General features: G+C 35.0%; 2 protein-coding genes across 3 annotated transcripts in view; both read left to right on the plus strand.

The window, feature by feature from the left end:
- Positions 1-23,165, plus strand: part of LOC142234740 (uncharacterized) — a 303,670-nt gene that overhangs the window by 201,955 nt on the left and 78,550 nt on the right. The window lies entirely within an intron of this gene.
- Positions 10,018-17,426, plus strand: PlexB (plexin B). 2 transcript variants are annotated; one of them, XM_075308164.1, is made up of 3 exons: positions 10,018-10,266; positions 10,379-16,989; positions 17,086-17,426. In XM_075308164.1, exon 2 carries the CDS (start codon positions 10,546-10,548, stop codon positions 16,945-16,947), a length of 6,402 nt encoding a protein of 2,133 aa, XP_075164279.1. In that variant the 5' UTR covers positions 10,018-10,266; positions 10,379-10,545; the 3' UTR covers positions 16,948-16,989; positions 17,086-17,426. The 2 variants fall into 2 exon arrangements, with proteins under 2 accessions (XP_075164279.1, XP_075164280.1); XM_075308165.1 differs by having other exon boundaries at positions 10,382-16,989.

The following is a 23,165-nucleotide window of genomic DNA, read 5'->3' on the forward strand; positions in this document are numbered from 1 at the left end:
AAATTATCACAATGGATTGAATAGTCTAAGTGAGCCTGAAACTAAAATGCCACTTTAACCTATGGTTAAATTTAGTACGATTTTATGCTAAAAGTCCGATATACATTACTAGAAAATTTTTCGCTACATTTAACAAACGCGTGGCTACTTTTACTATCGAACATTTCGGGAAAAATGTAGTCCAATAAAAAATACCAGGCAAGTATAATCATGAATTACGTGCACATTGGTACCAAATGTTATGTGCTAGTACTATTTTAGTCCCTATCTAAATTCCATTTTTCATCTCTGATGTCTAAATGCTCGTTTTCATCGCTCTTCGTTTGTTTCCCCAAGGAAATTGTCAACGAGCAGTTAGGTAGAAGGCAAAGTACATAATATTCTATGGCTAAGTTGTATAATTTACGTTAGATATTCCAGTGGCGTAACTTGTCATTGTTCAGGTCGAGTGAAGTGAATTCGATGATTAAAATTTCATGGTTTTTATAATAATGATTACATTATGTCATAATTCTTTCAAATGTAGACGAAAATATATTTGCGCATAGTCAAGCTCTAAACAAGTTTTTGAAGTCACTTAAGAATATTGGTCATTGACAATCGGAAATCTCTCCACGAGGTGGCTTATTTTAACATTCTTTCTCTCTCTCTCTCGCTGTTGTACATATGTTCAGTGATGCCAATTTGGTGCTTTTAGCACCAAATTTAGTGCTTTTTGATGTCTAAAAAGCACCAAATTGCACTTTTGGTGCCTTTTCAAAAAAAGCACCAACTTGGTGCTTTCTGGCATTTTCATTTAGTGCTTTTGGTGCTTTTTTCATTTTGAACAGTATTAAGTTTAATTGATACAAAAATTAGGATTAGACCTTCAAGAGCCGAAGAAACTCAAATTTATTGCCAAATATAGAATTTGATTGTTATGAAGTTGGTATTGATTATTTTTTAATTAATATTGTTATTTAGCGTATTCTGTAGGAAAGTCGAGCGATGAGTGTCGAATTTTTGAATTTGGTAAAGATGTCATTAAAAACGTTTGTATTAAATTCACAAAAGCACGCACAACTGAAATAAGCAATAGACTCCTTCCATATATTAATATTTTGAAAGTTGAAATACATCACTGATCAAAATGAATTGGACGAAAGCATTAAAACTGATCAAAGTGTATACTTGAATAGCGATTCATAATGGTGAGTACTAAGTTCGAGTTTTGCCGCTAAAGTGAAAACTATATCAGTAAAAAAGGCATAAAATTATGGATATTTGCTGCAAATTTTATTATAATGGCCAAAAGCAAATTTTCACAAAGTTTGTATTCCTTAAAATGAATTATTAAAGAAAAGTAATTGTGAAAAAATGACTATTTTAGCAGCTAAACTCGACCTTAATGCCCAGTTCTTAAAATTCAATTCACAAAAGTTCTATAATACATCTTTGGAAGTTTTTTTTTTTTTTTTTTTTTTTTAGTAGCATTTAATTTTCGATTTTGTGGTGGAAGGTTAGAATGTTAGAATTTATAATATATTTTTGGTGCTTTTTGGCGTTGGGGAGTTGGCAACACTGCATATGTTATGCTTATATTCTCAGATAAATAATCCAATGGCCCTCTCATTGTACACCACTGGTTTGATCCTACACAAGTATGTGAGTGTGTGTTTGAAGCCATAGCCAATGGATAGAAATTCCATTCCATTTAGCCTAAGAGTATGAATTGAAATTGGTAATCAATAGCGACGTTCCAGTTCAAGGCAAGTGGCTACAAGTCAAGTTCTTTCTACCTTCAAAAGAAAATAAAATTGAATAGAGAAAACTTCAATGGGGATATACCTACACGAGTACGGAATACTCCTATGTGTGCTTGGATATGTATTTGCAAGGATTTGCAATTTCACGTGGACGAAATTATTATATGTTTGTGTGAAAGAATGTAAATGCGACTGATTCTGAAGTCTGTAGCAAATGTAGCATTTTCTTCGGCCGAAGGCTATACGGATACAACAAGTGACCATATCTCAATCTATCAATTCAAGCAATATGTCCTCAACAAAAGGTAATAAATCCTAGAGAACTAACAACAACATGGTACCATGAACCACTGATGTGATCATTGTCATTTTGTTGATTTGCTTTGGGCCACTCACAAGGTAATGGCCAATCATCAAAAGACTATGGAGATTACAATAAAATTACCTTTACCAATAGATGACTATGGAATAGTCATTTATCTCATTAAATATTTAAATAAATGAAAATTAACATTGAACTTGAACATGTGGTAATTGCCATGAAATTATGGATGAATATATTCTATGTCAAGACCATCTAATGCATTTCCATATGGATTTTAGTTCTTCTGCAATGGGAGTTTTTTTAAAGAGCTGATCATTTTGCGATAATAAAAATGGTGCAAGTCTTAGAAATTCAAGGAAAAAATTGTTTTAGACTAACGAACATCGTTTGTCATTTGCTTTTTGTTTCTGTAAAATGTTTGTTTTGAAGGAAATGTAGAATTCTGGTGATAAACGTTGGCGTAAAACATTCAAATAAAAACGAACTCTGAAACAAAATATTATTTTTCTTATGTTCTAAATACTCACTCCCACATGATTTATTCATTCGCTCTTTTTGTCATCAACACACACACACAAATATCATTGTAGCTATTAACGCACAAGTAAACCATACACCCAAGCGATTCTTTTTATAGATCAGATTGTAGTGTATACACGAGCAGGTTTAAAGAAACTTCATTTATAGAAAACAACGAAACTTTAGTTGCTCCCTTTCTTAGCAAAAATGCACCAAATACAACTTTTGGAAACGAATATTCCAAAAACTTCGCAAAGATTTCGTAAGGTTACATACAAAATCAATCTAGATTTAGATTGATAGCTTCCATCTAAATGTATCGCCCCATTTTCCAAAATTCTGTCATAATAGTCTTATTTATTAACCTATCATACTTAAATTTAGCACAAGGTAATCTTCAGCAATGGCAACCAAATCTGCAAAATACCATCCACATCGTTCAGATTTAGATAGAGCTCCCATATGTAGGTAGTGCCCGATTTTGAAAAATTTCCCCGAATAATTTATTTTACCATAATGGCCTCATTTATTAACCGATCTTACTCAACTTTAGCACAAAGTAATCTCCAATAATATCAAAAAACCTGCAAAATACCATTCAAATCGGTTTAGATTTATCTTGCATATATATGTATCGCCCAATGTTTACTAATTCAGTAGGGGTGGTTGAGGGTATGGTACAGTCGGCCCCGCCCACTTTCTACTTTACCTAGTTGTTGCAGATTTATTTTTGATTTCAGCGGCTAAACTCGAACTTAGTACCCACCATAAAACCTAAAAGTTTTCGAAGAAATCCAAAGAACTATAACAAAAGAACAATATTTGTATCTATGGATTTGTGCTAATTTTAGGAAGAAATAAAAAAGATGTGGGGAAAGAAAGAAATTTTACACATACGAGATTTCCTTTTGTAATTGATTGCATTCTTTAACAGCAAATAAATCCGAATTTATAGCAAGCTGTGCAACTCTTACCAAAGGAAGCCCAATGGCTTCCTAATATGTTATAAATGCTTCTAAAGAAATTTTTTTGCGTTAAAGAAAAACTTTATTTTCCTAAAAATTCGTATCTCAAAAAAGAAAACTCTTCTTTCAGTGTAGATATAGCACAAGAACGGCATTGAAAGTGACAAAAATAAAGCACCTTAATGTAAAATAAGTTTGGAAGTATAGTTGAAGGTGCATCCTATGTTGGAGTGTTCCAGGAACCAAAATTTATTTGTATCTTAATCTTACTTCTCCTTTAACTATTATTACGGAATACTCCATTTACTGCACTTGTTGGTTGGCACAAAAATTGCAATCCATATGTGGAAGTTGTAAAAAAAAAACATTATGAGTTTCGTGTCGCCTTCAATCACCCACCAGAGGAAACTTAAATGTCCCACAAGCCATGTGGTTGAATGGATAGAGATCTTCATAGTAATTTTGAAGGATGAATGAGGAGAAACTACCACATTAGGGCAAGTAATGTAGTTGGTTAGTTTGTAATAACCTTTAACATTTAATTTCCTTGACCATATTTGGAGGTAATTTGTTGGCTATGGCTACAATGATTAACTTAAGTATGGCTCTGAGAAAACGTGCTGTTTTAAATGTCTTGGCAATTGCTTTATTTTTTGTGTTCCAGTTCTAATTACACCTAAAACAATTTCCTTACGGCAATTTATAGCTTCTTTTGCCCCCCTCCCCTGCATCCCTTGTGAAAAATTTCGTTTTTATTTCAATAATGTAGTTTCGCCACGTGTTTCTGTCTTTGCTAGCAAAATTTGCTTCAGGATAATGTTATCGATTATTTATATTTTTCTCTGTGGCCGAAACTTACCCTATTATTTCGCTAAATATACATTGCAGGCTTTGTGTTTAAAAAATAGCAGATAAGGTAAAATATTTGGCAACAAAGGTTTATCAAGAACACAAAAGCAGGCATTGTTACAACAAATGTCAACAATTTCTGTTTCATTTTTTAAACATTAATCGCGGTATGCACCTCTACTTCGAATATTTCCTGCCAGAAATTTCCTGAGGTCTCATTATAGGATGTTTCCATACGGATTCGAGCTTAAATTCCGGTATACACCTCTATCGAAGGTACATAGCTATTTTTGCACCTCGTTAGAGGTGTATACCCGCCTTAAAGCTCAATATGATCATGCCGATAATGCAGTTACGACTTATAACATATTTCTTATTGGAGAAAAATGTAAACAATCGAAAACAATTCGTTATAGATTTTTGCTATCAGAATTTCCAATAAAATCCTCGTTACAGGTGCATACCGGTCTTAAAGCTCAATATGAACATGACGATAATACAGTTATGACATATATTTCTTATCGGAGAAAAATCGAAAACAAATCATTGTAGATATTCGCTATCAGAATTTCCAATAAAATCATCGTCAGAGGTACATACCGGTCTTATGCGCCTTGCAGACTATAAGTTTATCCGGACGACAGTGGTCGTGTCGAACATATCCCATATATTGGCCACAATATAAGTTAAGTCCGAAGTCCCATAAACATGATACTGCTGCATGTTTATGGGATCGATAACACATCAACGAATTGTCGTATCGATTGGACACACTGTAAAATTCTTTACAAACACAGACATTCCGTCCGGAAAAATTTATAGTCTGTAATACGCATTAAAGCTTAATATGACAATGCAGTTACGATATATACCATATTTCTAATCGGAGAAAAATGTAAACAATTGAAAACAATTCCTTATCGATTTTCGCTATCAGAATTTCCAATACAATCCTTATGTAAGGTCGGTGTGTAACTCTATCGATTATATCCACTATGCTTTCATAAGAAATATATAAGGATTTTATTGGAAATCAACAAGGAATCGTTTTCGATTGTATAAATTTTTCTCCTATAAGAATTATATACAATAACTGCGTTATCTGTACACGGATGAAAAAGACTGTTTTTCATATGTTTGGCTATAAACATTATATGTTTGGAAAACAAATTTTTAAACACAATATTTTTGAGTGCAAGCATATAATGTTCATAAACTAGCATAACATGTTTGGGACATATATGTTAATATGTTAGAACATATTATGTTTGGGACATAAAATGTTTGTAAATATAATATGCTTGGATGCAAACATATATTAATTTAGAAATAGCCTATAAACATATATGTGTTTAGTAGCTTGGAGCGCTATTTAACAGGGAGCGATATTGAATTAAGTTGGTGGTTGTTGCTTGTTATTACAAAATTAACATTTTATTTTTCCTTGGGCAATTGATCAGCTACTTCTTTGATCCTTACAAACTGTGTGGTCCGCTGTTCGAATCCCCGTCCGGCAAAAGGTAAAATTAAAATAAAAAAATCATAAAATTGAATAATTTCTTCTAAAATGTTTGTATTACAGAAAAAGGTGCTAATAACTAAAAAATCTCGTGGAAGTGAGAAAGATGTGGGGGAATATACAATTAGGCAGAAACAAAATTTTGAGCATTCAGTTCGAAAACCTATGTTGTTAGCACCTATATTACCTGTTTATTTTCATAATTCATTATGATTGTAAATATATAAATAAATAAATAAAATGTTGAGCACAATATTGTTTGGGAGAATTTTTTTTAAGCATATAATATTTTTGGGTGCAAAATGCTTCCAAACATATTATATGTTCACATAATAACATATTGTTTTTTGGAAGACAACATTATTGAATTTGGATGCAAAAATACAAAATGTTTGGAAATTGACTACACAAACATATATTGTTTAGACCAATATGCTTTCAAACATATTATATATTGGAAGAGATCAAACATATAAATGTTTGGGCAATAGCCAAAAATGTATATGCTTGAAGCAAAATATGTTTGGGAGTATATGTTACAGAAGCGATTTTTTGTGAGCGTGTATAATCTCTCAATTTCTATACCGATGAAAAATGTATGGGAATTAAAAAAAAAACGAAACTCAGGATGCAATACGCCATCCTAACTTTTATTTTTTTTTTTCATAAGCGCGGTAATCAATTTAACCCTTAAAGTACGGCTACCCATCAGAAATGCCTTAGCATTTTTGCCACCGAAAATAAACTGTATTTTTGACATGTAAAAGAAATTTTCGCAAGATCGCACTTTATCAGAAGCACATGCAAAATTTTCTTAAGTTCGGTGTGTATCCCTAGAGGAAACAACTAAAACATATGGGCACAACACCACTGCAACAATGCTGCGTATAAGCCATGCAAACGCTGTTTTCAGAGAGCAGCGAGTGGTGAAAAGCTACACAATGATTAGAGTAGGATAAAGCACACACATTTATCTTACGTCCCATGTCAACAAAGATATCCGTCTTTTTTATTTATTTAGTATAAATCTTGATTAGATGGCTGACCTTCGAGTTTGATATTAAAAATATATGGGGTGTCATACACATAAATAAACTCTTGGCGAAAGACGGAAGATAACGGCAGGACATTTGGGAACACAGGAATTCAAGCGGATAACCAAATTGCCAGAGGAAATTTCTCCGGCTAATTGCTTGCATTACACTGTTGTGTTTTTTTTTTAGCCCAGAAAATGTGTAATTTCTTGACTAAAATTATTAACGCCATTATAACCTAAACTATATAAAAAAGGACATGAGAGGATATCACCGCAAATACACACACACACTTTTACACTCCGAAGAACACAATTGCAAAATCAACAAGAATGGAAACGACAACAAAGCCTGAAAATATGCCTCATTTCCTTTACAAGCACTGCAAACATACACCCAGGCACACACACACGCTCGTAGGTAAACAATAACTTGGAAATAAATAAATCGGTCGCAAAGAATATACCGGCCGCTGATGTTGTTGTCGACTGCATGTTCATTATTTTTAGTGACCTTCTCCTTCAGCGTGATTTACGTGGATTGTTCAATAAGTTCTTGGGATAAGGAAAAAACCCTCCGTCTCCTCATGCAGTATAAACAAAAATAAGAGTCCATCTCAGTGGTATTTCGATCTGGAGAATTTTCTACTCGATACCAAATTGAGGCAAAGTATTTATCGAACCACCCACGTGTAATAAAGGAGATGTTTATGTAAATATGCTTAACCGTCATTGTTCTGCTGTTGCTGCTTGTCGCTACCGTTATTATTATTTTGGCGTGTTATAACAATATCAGATACCATGAGAGGGCATTTCTCTTATCAAATTGTGGCAATTTGTTTACCGTCTCTTTTTATGACATACATTTGTGTAGTATTGTAGAAGGTGGATTTTAGGAGATAGAGGTGGAGATGGTTTGCGAGGCCACATGTGAGGTCTGGCAAAGGTGCTTTTTTGCGATAGTAAGCCTTTTTCAAAAACAAAAAACACCGCAATTTTAAAGACTTTATTATAACTTTAAATAACAAATTCCTTCAAGTGTATATATCAAAACTGTAAAATTTTTAGAAAATTAATTTTTGGAAATAAAAAATTAAAAGATGATCTTACAATTAAATAGTAGCAATTTTTTTCCTGAAAAATGTCACTGTATACCTCCGGGGCTCATAATCTACTTGATTCAGTAAATTGTTGTATATCTAACATAATTCTTTATAACATAACATAGCTTTGGTTACTTATCCGAAAGAGGGTTGTGTTGATAACCTTTGCAATGAAATTATTTTGAAATAACAATGAATTTTTGTTTTGCTTTTGTTTGTCGGGTAAAAGTCTGTAGTAAAATTAATGAGATTCATGAGTCGGCCCTTGTTTGTTAGGCCAGCCAACATGAAATTATGGGGGAAATGGTGGCAAAGATGCTCTTTGTGGTTGTAAGAAGTAATGATGTTTGCACATCCCAAAATATATAAATCTAAAAAGGTCATTGACTTCTTTTGATATTTTCGATGGTATTATATTGCTGTCCTTTCAATAAGTAATTTAAAAAAAAAATGTGAATAATTCGTTTCAAAAATACAAGGTTACGCAAATAATAAATTTTCACAAACTATCGATTAAAATGATACAGCCAGAACGAAAATATCTTAAATAACGCCTATAACACAGTTTCCCATGCATTTCTTATTGCAGCAAAATATAAACAATCGATAAAAACGCGTTTCGAACTTTTCGTTATGCGCTTTACAGACTATCAGTTATTCCGGACGGTATGTCGGTGTTCGTAACTAATCTTACAGTGTGTCGGATCCATACGACGTGTCGGCAATGACTAAATAATCGGCAAATGTGTTATCGATCCCATAAACATGCAGCAGAATCGATTATGCCTTCGGACTTAACTTATAATGTGCACAATATATGAGATATATTCGACACGAGCACTGTCGTCCGGAATAACTGATAGTCTGTAAAGCGCATTAGCAAATATTGCAGTGCATTTCTTAGGAGAATCGGCAATTTCCTCTAGAGTAGCATTTTTGTATTATTTTCACAATTAGGTGCAGTATTTAGCACCGATTATTATTTCAGAATGCAGGTGCATACCGCCCTTAATCAATCAATAATAATTTCCCGCGTGCATTTCTTACTGATAGGAGAAATTTTCGCTAGAGATGCATATTGGGTTTAACAAATAAATAAAAGAACCTTTCACAACGAAGAAAAAGCATGGCAAGGCATACTGTGTCGATAACATTGTGTAGTGTGTGTTATTTATTGTCGACGAAAATTATCCAATTGGATGGCTTTGTGAATATAGAAATCACCGGCGTTAAACCTCTGTCCGTCATAATAAACAGAGACACGGCTTTGCTATTGGCGCCAATTATAACGCAGGTAACGACGCCGTTACCGAATGTCGTATTCCCCGCGAGGGGGACAATTGAGCGCTTTTGATTTTGGGGGTTAAGACGCGTATAAATTCTTGTTGAGGAATATTGAAGAAAGATTTTGTTCGTTAAAAAGTAAAATAAATATAAACAAAACAAATATTTACAAAATATATAAACAAAATAACAAATATTAAAATATCGTTTAAAATATTTTAAAGTAAAGAGAATTTGTGCTTTCTATGTGGATATGTTGTGCAAGAAAAAGAAAATCCACGAAAATTTATGATTTTGTATAATTTTAATTTAGGTAAATTTCAAACGAATTTAGTTGCCCTCTATACATTTGTGTTACCCGTATAAGACAACAATTACTCTGCGTTTTTTTATTGCTTACAAAGCCTGGGATTCATATTTCAAAATTCGTATCGAGACATTTGATCCTCTTTGTCATTTTGTTGTCTGACGACATAAATAACAAGAATTTTTGCAATTATTTTCTAAAACAAATTTGCTTCCATATTAAAGGGCGGTGGTCACAATGCAAAAGTATAGTAAATGCTTTATATTCGTATTTTGCAACTATTCGCGGTTTTTGTTTATATCCACATCTTTATCATAATTATTTATTCAGATGTAAACAAAGCATTCACAATCTCCAAGTCTGTAAAGCACAAGTGATAGTGGCCAGTAAAATTATATTAACGGCGTTAGGTTTTCTCTATCGGACTCCTCTTTCTGACAGATGTGATGTACACACACAGTGAAGAAAAAGTACAAAGTGATGCAAAGAAAAAGATATTAAGAAATTATTTTTTACGTTTTTAAATTAATATTCTAATAAAGTTATACATTTTAAACGGCTGCCAATTAACCTCTACAAAAATGCAATGGAAATTGTTGAATTGTGTAATTCTAAAGGTAATACAAGTGTTTCTTGTTTTTTGTGATGGTACAAGAAGTTAATGTTCTCAGTAGTGGTTCTCGTTCAATTAATGTGTACATGTATGTGTGCTGCTTCTTGTATTTTTAGAAGATGTGACTTCAGAAAAGAAGTTTGTCTGCATCGGGGGCATCCAACCACCAGCAACCAACGTAAGCTTACCACATACAACATCTACAACAACAATACATACAAATACTTTTTCATCGCCCAGTAAGATTATATGTATATAACAACATTTGGAATTATACAAAAATATGATGGTGGCCGTCCATCAAAGTGTCGTCTCATTTTTTAGCCACAAATATTCATCGTTGTTAACATCATCATTTGTAAAAAACGAGTATACTGCCATTAAAAGACATCATCGCAAGCGAAAACGAAAATCCCTACAGTGGCCGATACGTCTATTGCTCTATGCATTTTGCCTGCTGTGCCTGAGGCCATACCAAAATGCATTTGGATTTGTGGGGGTGGAGGCCGCAAATCCCTCTTCGTCATCGTCGGCGAGGAGCCCCATCTCGAATACAACAAATACTCAACAAAGTCAACAGTATTCTCATGCGGACATTGTCGCTCAGTTCACATTGCCGCAAGCCACAACAACGAATAATTTTCATTCTCTCTCACAGTCCCCGACTGCTGCTACCAATTTTAAGAATGCCACACTAGCGTCGACTCCAGCCACTAAGAGTATCTTCAAGAATTACTTCACCCATCTGGCCTACGATTATAAGCACAATGTTTTCTATGCTGGAGCCACGAATAAAATTTTGCAATTAAATGAGAATCTGAGAGTGCTGAAGCAGGCCGTCACTGGTCCTCAACGCGACTCACCCCAGTGCCACGCTAGTGGTTGTTCAGAGGACGTTGAAACGTCCATGGTGAATAATCATAACAAAATACTTATTGTCAGTTACGCCCAAGGCGGTATTTTAATTGCCTGCGGGAGTGTAAGACAAGGAGCCTGTGATATTTACAGTTTAACCCATTTCCCTACAAATCCCCGATTCATCGATATTCCATTGGCAGCAAACGACGAATTTGCTTCGACCTATGCTTTTGTGGGACCGGCCGAGTACTCTTGGAAGAAAGAGGATATTTTATATGTGGGCACCACCTTCACTAATGTCGGTGATTACCGTCATGATGTGCCGGCCATATCGTCCCGTCGCTTGGCTGACCTAAACTATGCTGAATTTGAGATTAAACAATCCATAATAAACATTGATGTCAAGTACAGGGATCATTTTTTGGTCAATTATATTTACGGTTTTAATTCATCGGAATTTGCCTATTTTGCCATAGTGCAGAAACGCTCACATCTGGCTGAAGAAGCCGGCTATGTAACCCGTCTGGCCCGCATTTGTATTACAGATTCGAATTACGACAGCTATACCGAAATTACCATACAATGCTTGGCCACTCAAGACAATGAGGACTACAATATTCTAAGGGATGCAAAAATTACTGTGGCTGGACAAAAGTTGGCCCAACAAATGGGTATTAAGCGAGGCGATCATGTCCTCGTTGCGGTGTTCTCGCCCTCCAAGGACATAACAAGTCAACCCGAAGACAAATCGGCAATGTGCATTTATAGTCTTAAGGAAATCGAAGATGCATTTAATGAAAACATCCATCTATGCTTCAATGGTACTATAAAAGACCGCAATCTCGGCTATATATCAGGCACAATAGATGATGGACGTTGTCCTGGAACCACGGGTAACGTTTATAGTTTTTGTAACGTGGGTTTGAAAATTAGTGGTGTAGCACCCATAGCTGCCCATGCATTATTCCATTTTGACAATGTTTCGGTAACTTCTGTAACAACTACCACCACAGGACCGCATTCTTTGGCTTTTCTAGGAACCGAAGGGGGTTCCATAAAAAAAGTATTGTTGTCGGGACAACAACCCGGAGAATATGATGAAATTATGGTTGATCCTGGTAATCGTATTTTGCAAGACACTGTGATGTCTCCGAAGAAAGATTTTCTATACGTTCTGTCCAAGAATAAGGTGACGAAAATGCGTATGGAACACTGCTCGCAATACACAAATTGCACATCTTGTTTGGAATCCCGCGATCCCTTCTGTGGCTGGTGTTCACTAGAGAAACATTGTACGGTTCGCTCCACCTGCCAAAAAGACACATCGGCTGAACGTTGGCTTTCCTTGGGTAGTGGGCAACAATGTATCGATTTTGAGTCGATATTGCCAGACAAAATTCCCATCACCGAAGTTATACAAGTCCAACTAATGATCCGCACTTTACCCGAGCACTACAGTGGCAAATATCGATGTGTCTTTGGCAATTCAACACCAATCGACGCAGAGGTTTTGGAAAATGGTCTAGCTTGTATGACTCCGCCGCCAGAAGAGAGGCCACTCATACCACCAAACATGGACCATGTCTCGGTTCCACTTTCTGTGCGGAGTTCGGAAACCAATAAAGATTTTGTTACTCGTTCATTCACATTCTTCGACTGCACTCGACACAATACATGTCAAACATGCGTCCATAGCCCCTGGAACTGCAACTGGTGTATTTATGACAACAAATGCATGCACAAAATGCAAAAATGTCGCAATTTGGAAAAAGTGATAGTCCGAGAGACTGAGTGCCCCCATATGCGTCGCTCAAGAGAACCCATTTTACTGCCTGTGAAGGTGCCCAAAGAAATCCGTTTCGAGATTGAGAATCTACCCAAGCCGAAGAACGCTCCATACGGTTTCATGTGCACAGTACAAATTGAGGCTGCTCAAATGATGCTTCCGGCCCGCATTGAATCGAATCGCATTATTGTATGTGAAAAGACGCCGTATTTCTACGAGGCAAACACTATTGAATATCAAGCGAGAGTTGATATTACCTGGAATCGACAAAATTATATAGATACGGCTTATGTAACTCTGTATAAATGTGATGTTTTAGGTTCCCATAGAGAGCATGCAGATTGCAGTTTGTGTGTGACCAGAGAGCCAAAGTACCAGTGTACTTGGTGCGGTAACACTTGTGCTTACAATGAAACTTGTCCCATGGGGTCTTCCTCAAATGGGGGAGATCACGACATAACATCAGCTACCTCAACGTCGTCGTCGCTTGTGACATCACCTTCGCATAAATTCAACGAGTGTCCCAAGCCTAGAATTGACATGATTAAACCCCTATTTGGGCCTATTGAAGGTGGCACTCTAATAACTATAGAAGGCAGTAACTTGGGTATAAGAGAGGAAGATGTCAGGGGCAAAATTTCCATAGGCTCTGTGCCATGTGAATTGGTCAATTATGAAATTTCGGTTAAAATTGAGTGCCGGACAGGGGCTGTCAATCATGAGCTTACTGCTCCCGTTAAGGTCTTCAATGATGCTGGTTTCACAGAATCTAGTGTTCAATTCCAATTTAAGGATATACAACTTAATGGCTTAACACCTACGAGAGGTCCTAAGTCGGGAGGCACCCAAATATCTCTAATAGGCAAATATCTCAATATTGGATCAAATATCAAGGCCTTTTTGGATGAATATGAATGTCACATAAACATCACTCAGGTATCGTCTTCACGACTCACTTGTATAACATCAGAGGCCACCCAACCCGAACCCATTCGTATGCTACGCCTCATTGTAGATGGTGCCAATCGCACCTACACCTGTCAAACACCTCACCATCAACAACAACAGCAGCAGCAAAGACAACCATTTAGCTCCATCTACGATCAGCAAATATCATTCCACAACAATTACAATTATTTGTTGCCTTCACTAACACGCCCTTGTTCCATTTTTAATTATACACAAGACCCCACCATCATGGAAATAAAGCCGTTGGTCAGTTTTGCAAGCGGAGGCCGCTTGTTAACGGTGCATGGTATGAATTTGGACTCCATACAGAAACCCGAGTTGGAAGTTTACTATGAGAACGAGCGATTGAATAAGACATCGTGTGTGGTTATAAACTCCAGCCAAATGGAATGCCCTTCTCCCACGGTATCGAGACAATTTCTTGAATATAAGGTTTTGGTAGATCAGCAACGGGATCAGGACTACAATCAAGCGCCAGCCATAGCCCAATCGACATCAGCTGGCTATCATACGATACACAAGCGCAGTAACCACCCGTATGGAGGAGAAACTTCTGACCTATATAGCACCATAGGCACTAATAGTCGTTATCACGAAAGCAATTTGTATCAGGCTCAAGATGTGGCTGCCTTTGTGAAGATACGTGAGACGCAATTAAATCTTCAACTTGGTTTCGTAATGGACAATGTCCAGTGTGTCAAAGACTTGGCAAAGTTCTTTCCCAGTTTGCGCAGCACTATAGTGTATTTCCAAGATCCCAAATACCACGCATTCCCCGACAACTTGAAACTGTACAAGGGTGACGCATTGGTCATAGAGGGAGAACTATTGAATATAGCCGCCGACGAGTCCGATGTCAATGTGACCATAGGAACAGCCCAGTGCAATATCACCAGCCTTACCATGACGCAATTACTGTGTACGCCACCTGAGAAGCAACCTGCCGGCACTGATGAAAACAACATTGCCCAATCCAATGATCTACCACTGGTTGTGGTAACCGTAGGACGCAACTTACGTTTCGTCATTGGCCATATTAAATACGATATACTTAAGCCCTTCACGTTTTCCCATGCCATGTGGGTGATTATTTTCACCATTCTAATTGTACTTATGTTATTGATAGCAGCATTCTTTATATATCGTCGCAAGTCGACACAAGCCGAGCGCGAATACAAGCGCATACAAATCCAAATGATAACACTGGAGAGCAATGTGAGGTCGGAGTGTAAACAAGCATTTGCCGAATTGCAAACCGATATGAGCGATTTGACAGCTGACCTGGAGACTACCGGTATACCCACGCTAGATCATGTCAACTATATCATGAAGGTATTCTTCCCCGGAGTAACCGATCATCCCATACTCAATTCACCAAAAATGCGTATGAACAATTTCCACACAAACTACGACACTGCCATGTTGCAATTCGAGCAATTAATTAGTAATAAGTATTTCGTCCTCACCTTCATCGAAACTCTGGAAGCCCAGAAATCATTCAACATACGTGATAAGGTAAATGTGGCCTCTTTGCTCATGATAGTTCTGATGACCAAAATGGAATATGCCACCGAGATATTGAAGTGTCTGCTGTTGCGTTTGGTAGACAAATCCGTGTGCAACAAATATCCCCAGTTGATGTTAAGGCGTACAGAGAGTGTGGTGGAAAAGATGCTAACTAATTTTATGGCCATATGCATGTACGACTATCTGAAAGAGTATGCTGGTTCCAGCCTATTCCTACTCTTCAAAGCCATCAAGCATCAAATTGAAAAGGGTTTGGTCGATGCCATAACACACGATGCCCGTTACTCATTGTCCAAGGAGCGTTTGCTGCACGAACAAATACCACATTCCATAGTGGTTCTGAATATCATCCAAGATGATCTGGATGAAAAGGTCCAGTGCAAGGTATTGGATTGGGATTCGATATCTCAGGTAAAATCAAAAATACTGGACGCCCTATTCAAAAATACACCATTTTCGATGAGACCATCAGTGCATGAGGTCGACTTGGAATGGCGTCATGGCCGTGATGGTCACTTGATATTGCAGGACGAAGATTTAACAACGAAAACAATAAATGGCTGGAAACGTTTGAACACTCTCGCCCATTATGGAGTGAAAGAGTCGGCCGTGATGAGCTTGGTGGCGCGACAAAATGATTGCAACAACATGCCATATGGCAAGCAGTACCAACCACCCTACAATAATTTCTACTTCATAAACAATTCACAATCACACATTATCATGAACAATGATATAGAGTCGGGATTGCAGCAACCACGCGTCTATCATTTGGTCAAACCCATGCTGCCCGACCATTATATGAACATAAAGAATTCAGCCATGTCCGGAGGCAACAATGGTTCGGCCAATGGTGAGCCCATCCATAAGACCATTCCTGAAGTCTATTTGACTCGTTTGCTGGCAGCTAAAGGTACAGTCCAGAAATTCGTCGATGATTTCTTTGCCACGATACTCACTGTCAATGAAGAACTACCGCCAGCGGTAAAATGGCTATTCGATTTGCTAGATGAGGCTGCTCGCCGACATGACATATACGATCCAGATATAGTGCATGCCTGGAAATCGAATAGTTTACCCCTACGATTCTGGGTAAATTTCATCAAAAATCCAGACTTTATATTCGATGTAAATAAAACAGTGACGGTAGATGCAAGTTTGAGTGGCATAGCACAGGCCTTTATGGATGCCTGTTCGACTACAGAGCATCGTTTGGGCAAGGATTCACCCTCGAACAAATTATTATTTGCTAAGGATATACCACAATATCGAAAAATGGTTAAACAGTTTTACAGTGATGTGGCGAGATTGCCACAAATTAGCGACATGGAAATGAGCACTGCCATGCATCATCTGTCCATACAACAGAACGATGAATTCGACACCATAGCCGCTCTTAAGGAACTGTATATATACGTTACCAAATACAATGAACAGATAACGGATGCCTTAGAAAATGATATTAATTGTAAGAAAATGTATCTGGCCCACAAACTGAAGAATGTTGCACTTACCCTGGACGGTGACGAGACATCAGCTTGCTGACACTCATTGGATACAGATTTAATCATAAATAAATTATGGAATGTAAAGTATATGTAACCAATAATGATCTTACATCTCCAACGGAATGGGTATATTAATTTTAAAAAAATCGTGTATTCGGTTGACTTTGTTTTTCAGGTGATGTGATTTTCCCACTCTACAGCGTTCGTAGATAGCATTGATCTATGCTTATTGGGAAAATATGGAGGAGAGAGAGTGCGAGTCAGAAGGAAGTTGACAAAGGAAAAAATCTTCTACCCGCAAAGGATCAAGAGGAATGCGTATAGTATTAAGAATATACAGAAGATGATTATAAGGAAATAAAGCCATTATGTATTTATAGTAGTCGACTTCCTATAAAAATTTAGGAAACACAAAACAAAACAACAACAAAAAAATTACATTTATTTTTTCAGTTCGCCAAACTTATAGACTGCATAAAATGACTTTTCAAATAAAAATTTATTTGTGCAATTGAAGTGGATATGGATTTTTTCTAATTTCATAAATAATAGTAATACCAACAATCATGGTCCATACCATCATGTACGTGGTATTAGATTAAAAGATGGAAAAATCTACTTTTTCAAATTTTGAAATTACAGTATCTACCCTATTGTTGAACTGCTGGTGGTGAACTTCTTTTATCATAATCTAGAAACGCTCACAAATGTCACCAGAATTAGTGAGAGTAATTAAACAACGTAGGACTGAAATCGGAATTTAATTAATAAGGAGCCTATCGTCGTGACTCACGAAAATTTTCCTGACTCACGCTGATGGAAACGGCGTAAGTGTGCGTGAGCGTGATTAACAAAACAAAGGTCGTGCGTGAGCGTGAGTCACGAAAATAATTTCTTCGTGAGTGTGCGTGAGTAACGAATATCGGAAAAATACGCTCACGAAAATAATCCCGTCCAGGGACATAAAACGCTTACGAATTGAATTTATTTACAATTTTAGTGACACCTGAGATGGTAAAAGTTAAATGACGCTCTCGATTTTAATCATGATCATGCTTTCAAACATGTCCCTAAGGTAAACTACTCATAAAATTTTTCGTGATTCACGGTACTTTTCGTGAGTCATGACATTTTCGTGCATGAGTACAAATTTTCTTTTTGTGAGTTTGCGTGAGTCCTACTAAGCAATATCGTGCGTCAGTAAGATTTTTCTGTCGTGAGTGTGCGTGAGCGTGAATAAAATATTACTCACGTGCACATCTCTACTCCACATAGCACTTCTGGAACGCATCAGACAAAAATGTTGCAAGACTCTCAAGAAGTCATAACTGGAAATTGGTTTATATTGGGGTGACATCTAATTATGGATAGATTTATTATTATGGATAGATTTTATAGATGTACCGTAATATCAGGTTAGTATAACAAAAAATTTTTTTTATTCGAAAGAAATGTTTTATGTTGTATTTATAGAAAAATTTATTTCTATAGAAAATTTTGAAAAATTTTATTTCTATAGAAAATTTGTAAAAATTTTATTTCTATAGAAAATGTTGTTAAAATTTTATTTCTATAGAAAATTTTGTAAAAATTTTATTTCTATAGAAAATGTCAAAAATTTTATTTTAATAGAAAATTTTTGCAAAATTTTATTTCTATAGAACATTTTGTTAAAATTTTATTTCTATAGAAAATTTTGTAAAAATTTTATTTCGATAGAAAGTTTTGTCAAAATTTTATTTCGATAGAAAATTTTGTCAAAATTTTATTTCTGTAGAAAATTTTGTCAAAATTTTATTTCTATAGAAAAATTTGTCAAAATTTTATTTCTATAGAAAATGTTGTCAAAATTTTATTTCTATAGAAAATGTTGTCAAAATTTTATTTCTATAGAAAATGTCAAAAATTGTATTTTTATAGAAAATTTTGTCAAAATTTTATTTCCATAGAAAATTTTGTTAAAATTTTATTTCTATAGAAAATTTTGTAAAAATTTTATTTCGATAGAAAATTTTGTCAAAATTTTATTTCGATAGAAAATTTTGTCAAAATGTTATTTCTGTAGAAAATTTTGTCAAAATTTTATTTCTATAGAAAATGTTGTCAAAATTTTATTTCTATAGAAAATGTCAAAAATTGTATTTTTATAGAAAATTTTGTCAAAATTTTATTTCCATAGAAAATTTTGTAAAAATTTTATTTCGATAGAAAATTTTGTCAAAATTTTATTTCGATAGAAAATTTTGTCAAAATGTTATTTCTGTAGAAAATTTTGTCAAAATTTTATTTCTATAGAAAATTTTGTCAAAATTTTATTTCTATAGAAAATTTTTGCAAAATTTTATTTCTATAGAAAATTAAAGTACCTCTTAATTGGGGAGGAATGTTTTGCAAAATCTACCAAAACATCTATCAAACAGTAAACCATCTACCATTTTTGATAGAATTCTATTAATTGTGGCAACCGTGGATCGGACTAAATCTCATAATGGATCATGTTCAGTGTTTAAAAAATCTGTTAATCTGCCCTTATGGGACTTCATTTTGTGTATTTATTTATTCGTCATGCTCCGAATTTTATATGGATCGGGTGAAAAGAAAGCCTTTGGGAGGCTATAAGTACTTGTGGACCAATAAGCTCCCATGCCGACCATTTATTGCCTTAAGAAGTTCTTTTGCCAAGCCAAGTGGATCTCTATTCGTTCGACAGTTGGTGACCGATGAATTATCGTTAGTATACCGCCAACGTCTTCCATTGCTGACACATCAAATATTTGTAGTCCAAACAACAGTAAATAGCAAATTTGCTGTTTTATCAATCGAGACTGGTTTCATTCAAATACGGGTAAAACAACAACTTTTTTATGATTTTTTTTTTATAAATTTTTTCGGGAGGTTCGATTGTAATTTAATTTAGTGAATTATCCGAATTTATTCTGATAATTGGTTGATAGTTTTGCTGCAAATAAAGGATGCTTATGAGGAATGTAATTCCGAAACGGCCGTCCATCCAAACATCTTGCAGTCTAAAGGGTTTTGCCCCAATAAATTTGACAAATATACTTTTCCTCTTGGTTAAGCTACTCTTGTAGTTTAGTCTACACATAGTTTTAAGCTGAAATCAAAACAACAAATATTTTTATAACTAATTTTAATAAATTATAAAATGACTCTTAAGTTAAAAATTCCTTAATAAGAAAAATACCTACATTTTATATATGGTAGGTTAGTTTCATTTCAAGTACGGATATGTTGTCTACTTTAACGACTCAGATTCATTGTATGTCGGTTGCCTGTCAAAAATTTATATCTGGGTGTGTGTTTATGTGGTATTGTGGTATCATTTATATAGACAGTATTGCAAAATATCCTTGATCGTGACGATTTCTGGAAGCCATGAAATATGGCATTGTATTTTTGGAAAATTTCTATCTTCGTCCTTCTAGAGTAAAACGGCAATTTTGTTTGCTGCAGTAATACAATGTCTTTTGTTCACTTGCTCACAAACTCATCCAACCATCCGCATATACTTCATAAACTTAAACAATATTTTGCCATGACTATATTTTATGCTGAGTTTTACTTTCTCTTGTGCACACACACTCACATACACATACAAATTTACTCTTGGTCTTCTTGTAAGCAAACATTTTGAATTCCTTTCTTCCTTGTAGCAAGGACAATGTTCTTTTTATAACCGACCGTTACCTTGCACTTGATAATTGAAAAGTGTTCTACATACATTATTGCAAAAACGACAGCGGAGGCAAACAAAGTTGGTAGGGGAGGGTAGGTGGAGAAAAGAACACCAATGAAGGTAAGAGAAAGGGTCTACAACGATGTAGGAATAGCAACAATGCCAACACAAATAATAATAAAATTTTCCAATATACTATTGTGGTGTATGTTTGTTGATTTGTTTCTTTGTGTGTGAGTGTATGTGCGAGAGAGTATTTCCCCATTTAAGGTCAGAAGAGTTTTTCCATTTTCATTATTTTTGATATGGATTTAAAGTCTTCGGTCTTTGCATTTTATTGGCCCTTTTGGTATGCAAAAGTAATGAGGAGTATTTCACTCGTTCCCCAAAACAGGCCCCAGATTGTCGTGTTTGAGCCAATGTATTTGAGAAATTGTGTTGAATTGGTAAGGTAGGGCAGGATATGATGGAATGGTTTTACATTTCACAGATAAGACGGCAGATACTGTTTTATGTTTTTTTTTGTTGGTTTCAAAACTAAAAAGCACAAAGAACTGGAAAAACAAATCAATATTAAATTACTTAGTATGCTAGGATCAGATTTTTTTGAACAAGAATTATTTGAATTGAGATAATTACTCTGAAAGTATTTTTTAAGAACACAAATTAATACAGGTCATTGAAATGCCCGGGTAGACAAGCTGCTATGTATATTCCAGGAATCGAGAAAAGGTTTAATCACAATAACAAAATATAGTTGCCTTGGATCCAAAATTTTTTATTTTCATATACTTCATTTGTGTTCCATTTTCTCTGTTATTTAGTTGATTTACCTGAAAATTATTAAAGTTAAGGAAACTTTCTCAAATCGGGGAAATTTTAACTAAAGGTCGTTATAAAGTTGGCACCATCGCGCTGAAATATCATTTTTTTCACGGTTACTTTTCTTTATTAATTAATTTAAAAGAAAATCAATCAATTTCCATTGTTGCTTGGGATCATTCCCCGCCAAGTTATAATAAAATTTGCCAAAAAGGTTATTATGTTATTCTGCTTTTACAGATTTATTTTCAATTTTAGCGGTTAAACTCGAACTTAGTACCTACCTTAAAGCATTACAATTTCCATGAACTAAAATAAAGTTAAATTGGCTTTAGTGCATCAATATTAAGACAAATTTCTTTAAAATAAAGAAATTTAATTAAATGAAAGTAAACAATCTTAGGCTTAACATTATTTTCAATAAATGTTTTGTAAAATTAAAAATGTATGTATGTAGCCTAACCCTAAGTAGTAAATATCTTCAATATTCAAAGTTCATAAAATTTTTGGATAGAAAAAAAATTGATACCATACTGTTGATTCCAAAAAAGGGAGAATTTATGTAAGGACACATTTAAGACACAATTCTCTTTTAAATTTGAGTTTTGAGTACTTGATTCTAGAGAACAAATTTGAATTTATTCATTTGTTCAGCTTTGTGCATGTGCTATCAAAGTCCATTAACGTGTGTTAACGACAACTTAAATCTCTGAATTTAGACTCCATTACAAGTGTTTCAAATAAGAAATGATTTAAATTAAAGTGTTTAAAAAATCTCAAATTTTTAAACGATTTTTAATATGCAAAACGTCAACAAATTTAAAGATTTCATTAATTGTGAAAAATTTTTTCAAAAGTAATAAAGCCAAGTTGACCTTAATAAAACGAAATTTTCTTTCATGTTAGCATAGCAAATTTTAAGTTGAATCTCTTAACTATAAGGACAAAACGAGTTCATTGAAAAGAAATGCGTCTTCTTCTTTTGCCTCACCACAATATTTTTTCAGTGCAGGTAAATGTGTCTGTTTTACTACAAAACACATCGATTATTAAAAAATCTTTATTATTCCAATGTCCCAATGATTCGATTACGCCTTAATTCGACTAAATGTTAAGTATGTATGTCCCGGAAAATACAACACTTTAGGGCTTGCTTTCTTGCAGTGAGACTGGTGATAAATTTAATGAGTTTTCTACAGCAAAGTCTTAAATGTTTTCCGTATTTCCATTATCCATGTCAGACACGTAGCAACGCTAAAGTCACCACCACATGTTGTTGATGCCATTTGGCATTAACAACAAAAAGAGAAACAAAATATTTCCTTATAAGAAATAGTAAAATGTTTGTGTATTGTAAGAACAAATCCTTGTGTACTAACAACAGGCAAGCCCAAAACACAAGTGTAGCCATGGGAAGCAGCCATATAAATGGAGAATGAATGCTGCAAGGCCATGGATTTGGGAATTTAATGGGGAAAGCGATTACCCAACTTTATATACACAGAAAAAAATATATGATTTTATAGGTGTATGTGTCACGTCATCATCATGATGGATATATTCGTAGGGACATCAAAATGTGATCTAAATATTACCACAAATAGTGAAATCTTGTAAGAATTGAACAGCCACAGAGCCAAAATACTCAATAGGCTTGTTTTCTTTTAGCACTGGATACTCAAGCCGTGACGGACTAAACAAAAACAAAGTACCCGTTTATTCAGGACATGTCCAAA

Source organism: Haematobia irritans, chromosome 4 (assembly GCF_050003625.1).
Source record: "Haematobia irritans isolate KBUSLIRL chromosome 4, ASM5000362v1, whole genome shotgun sequence".
In the NCBI taxonomy this organism is placed as follows: domain Eukaryota; kingdom Metazoa; phylum Arthropoda; class Insecta; order Diptera; family Muscidae; genus Haematobia; species Haematobia irritans.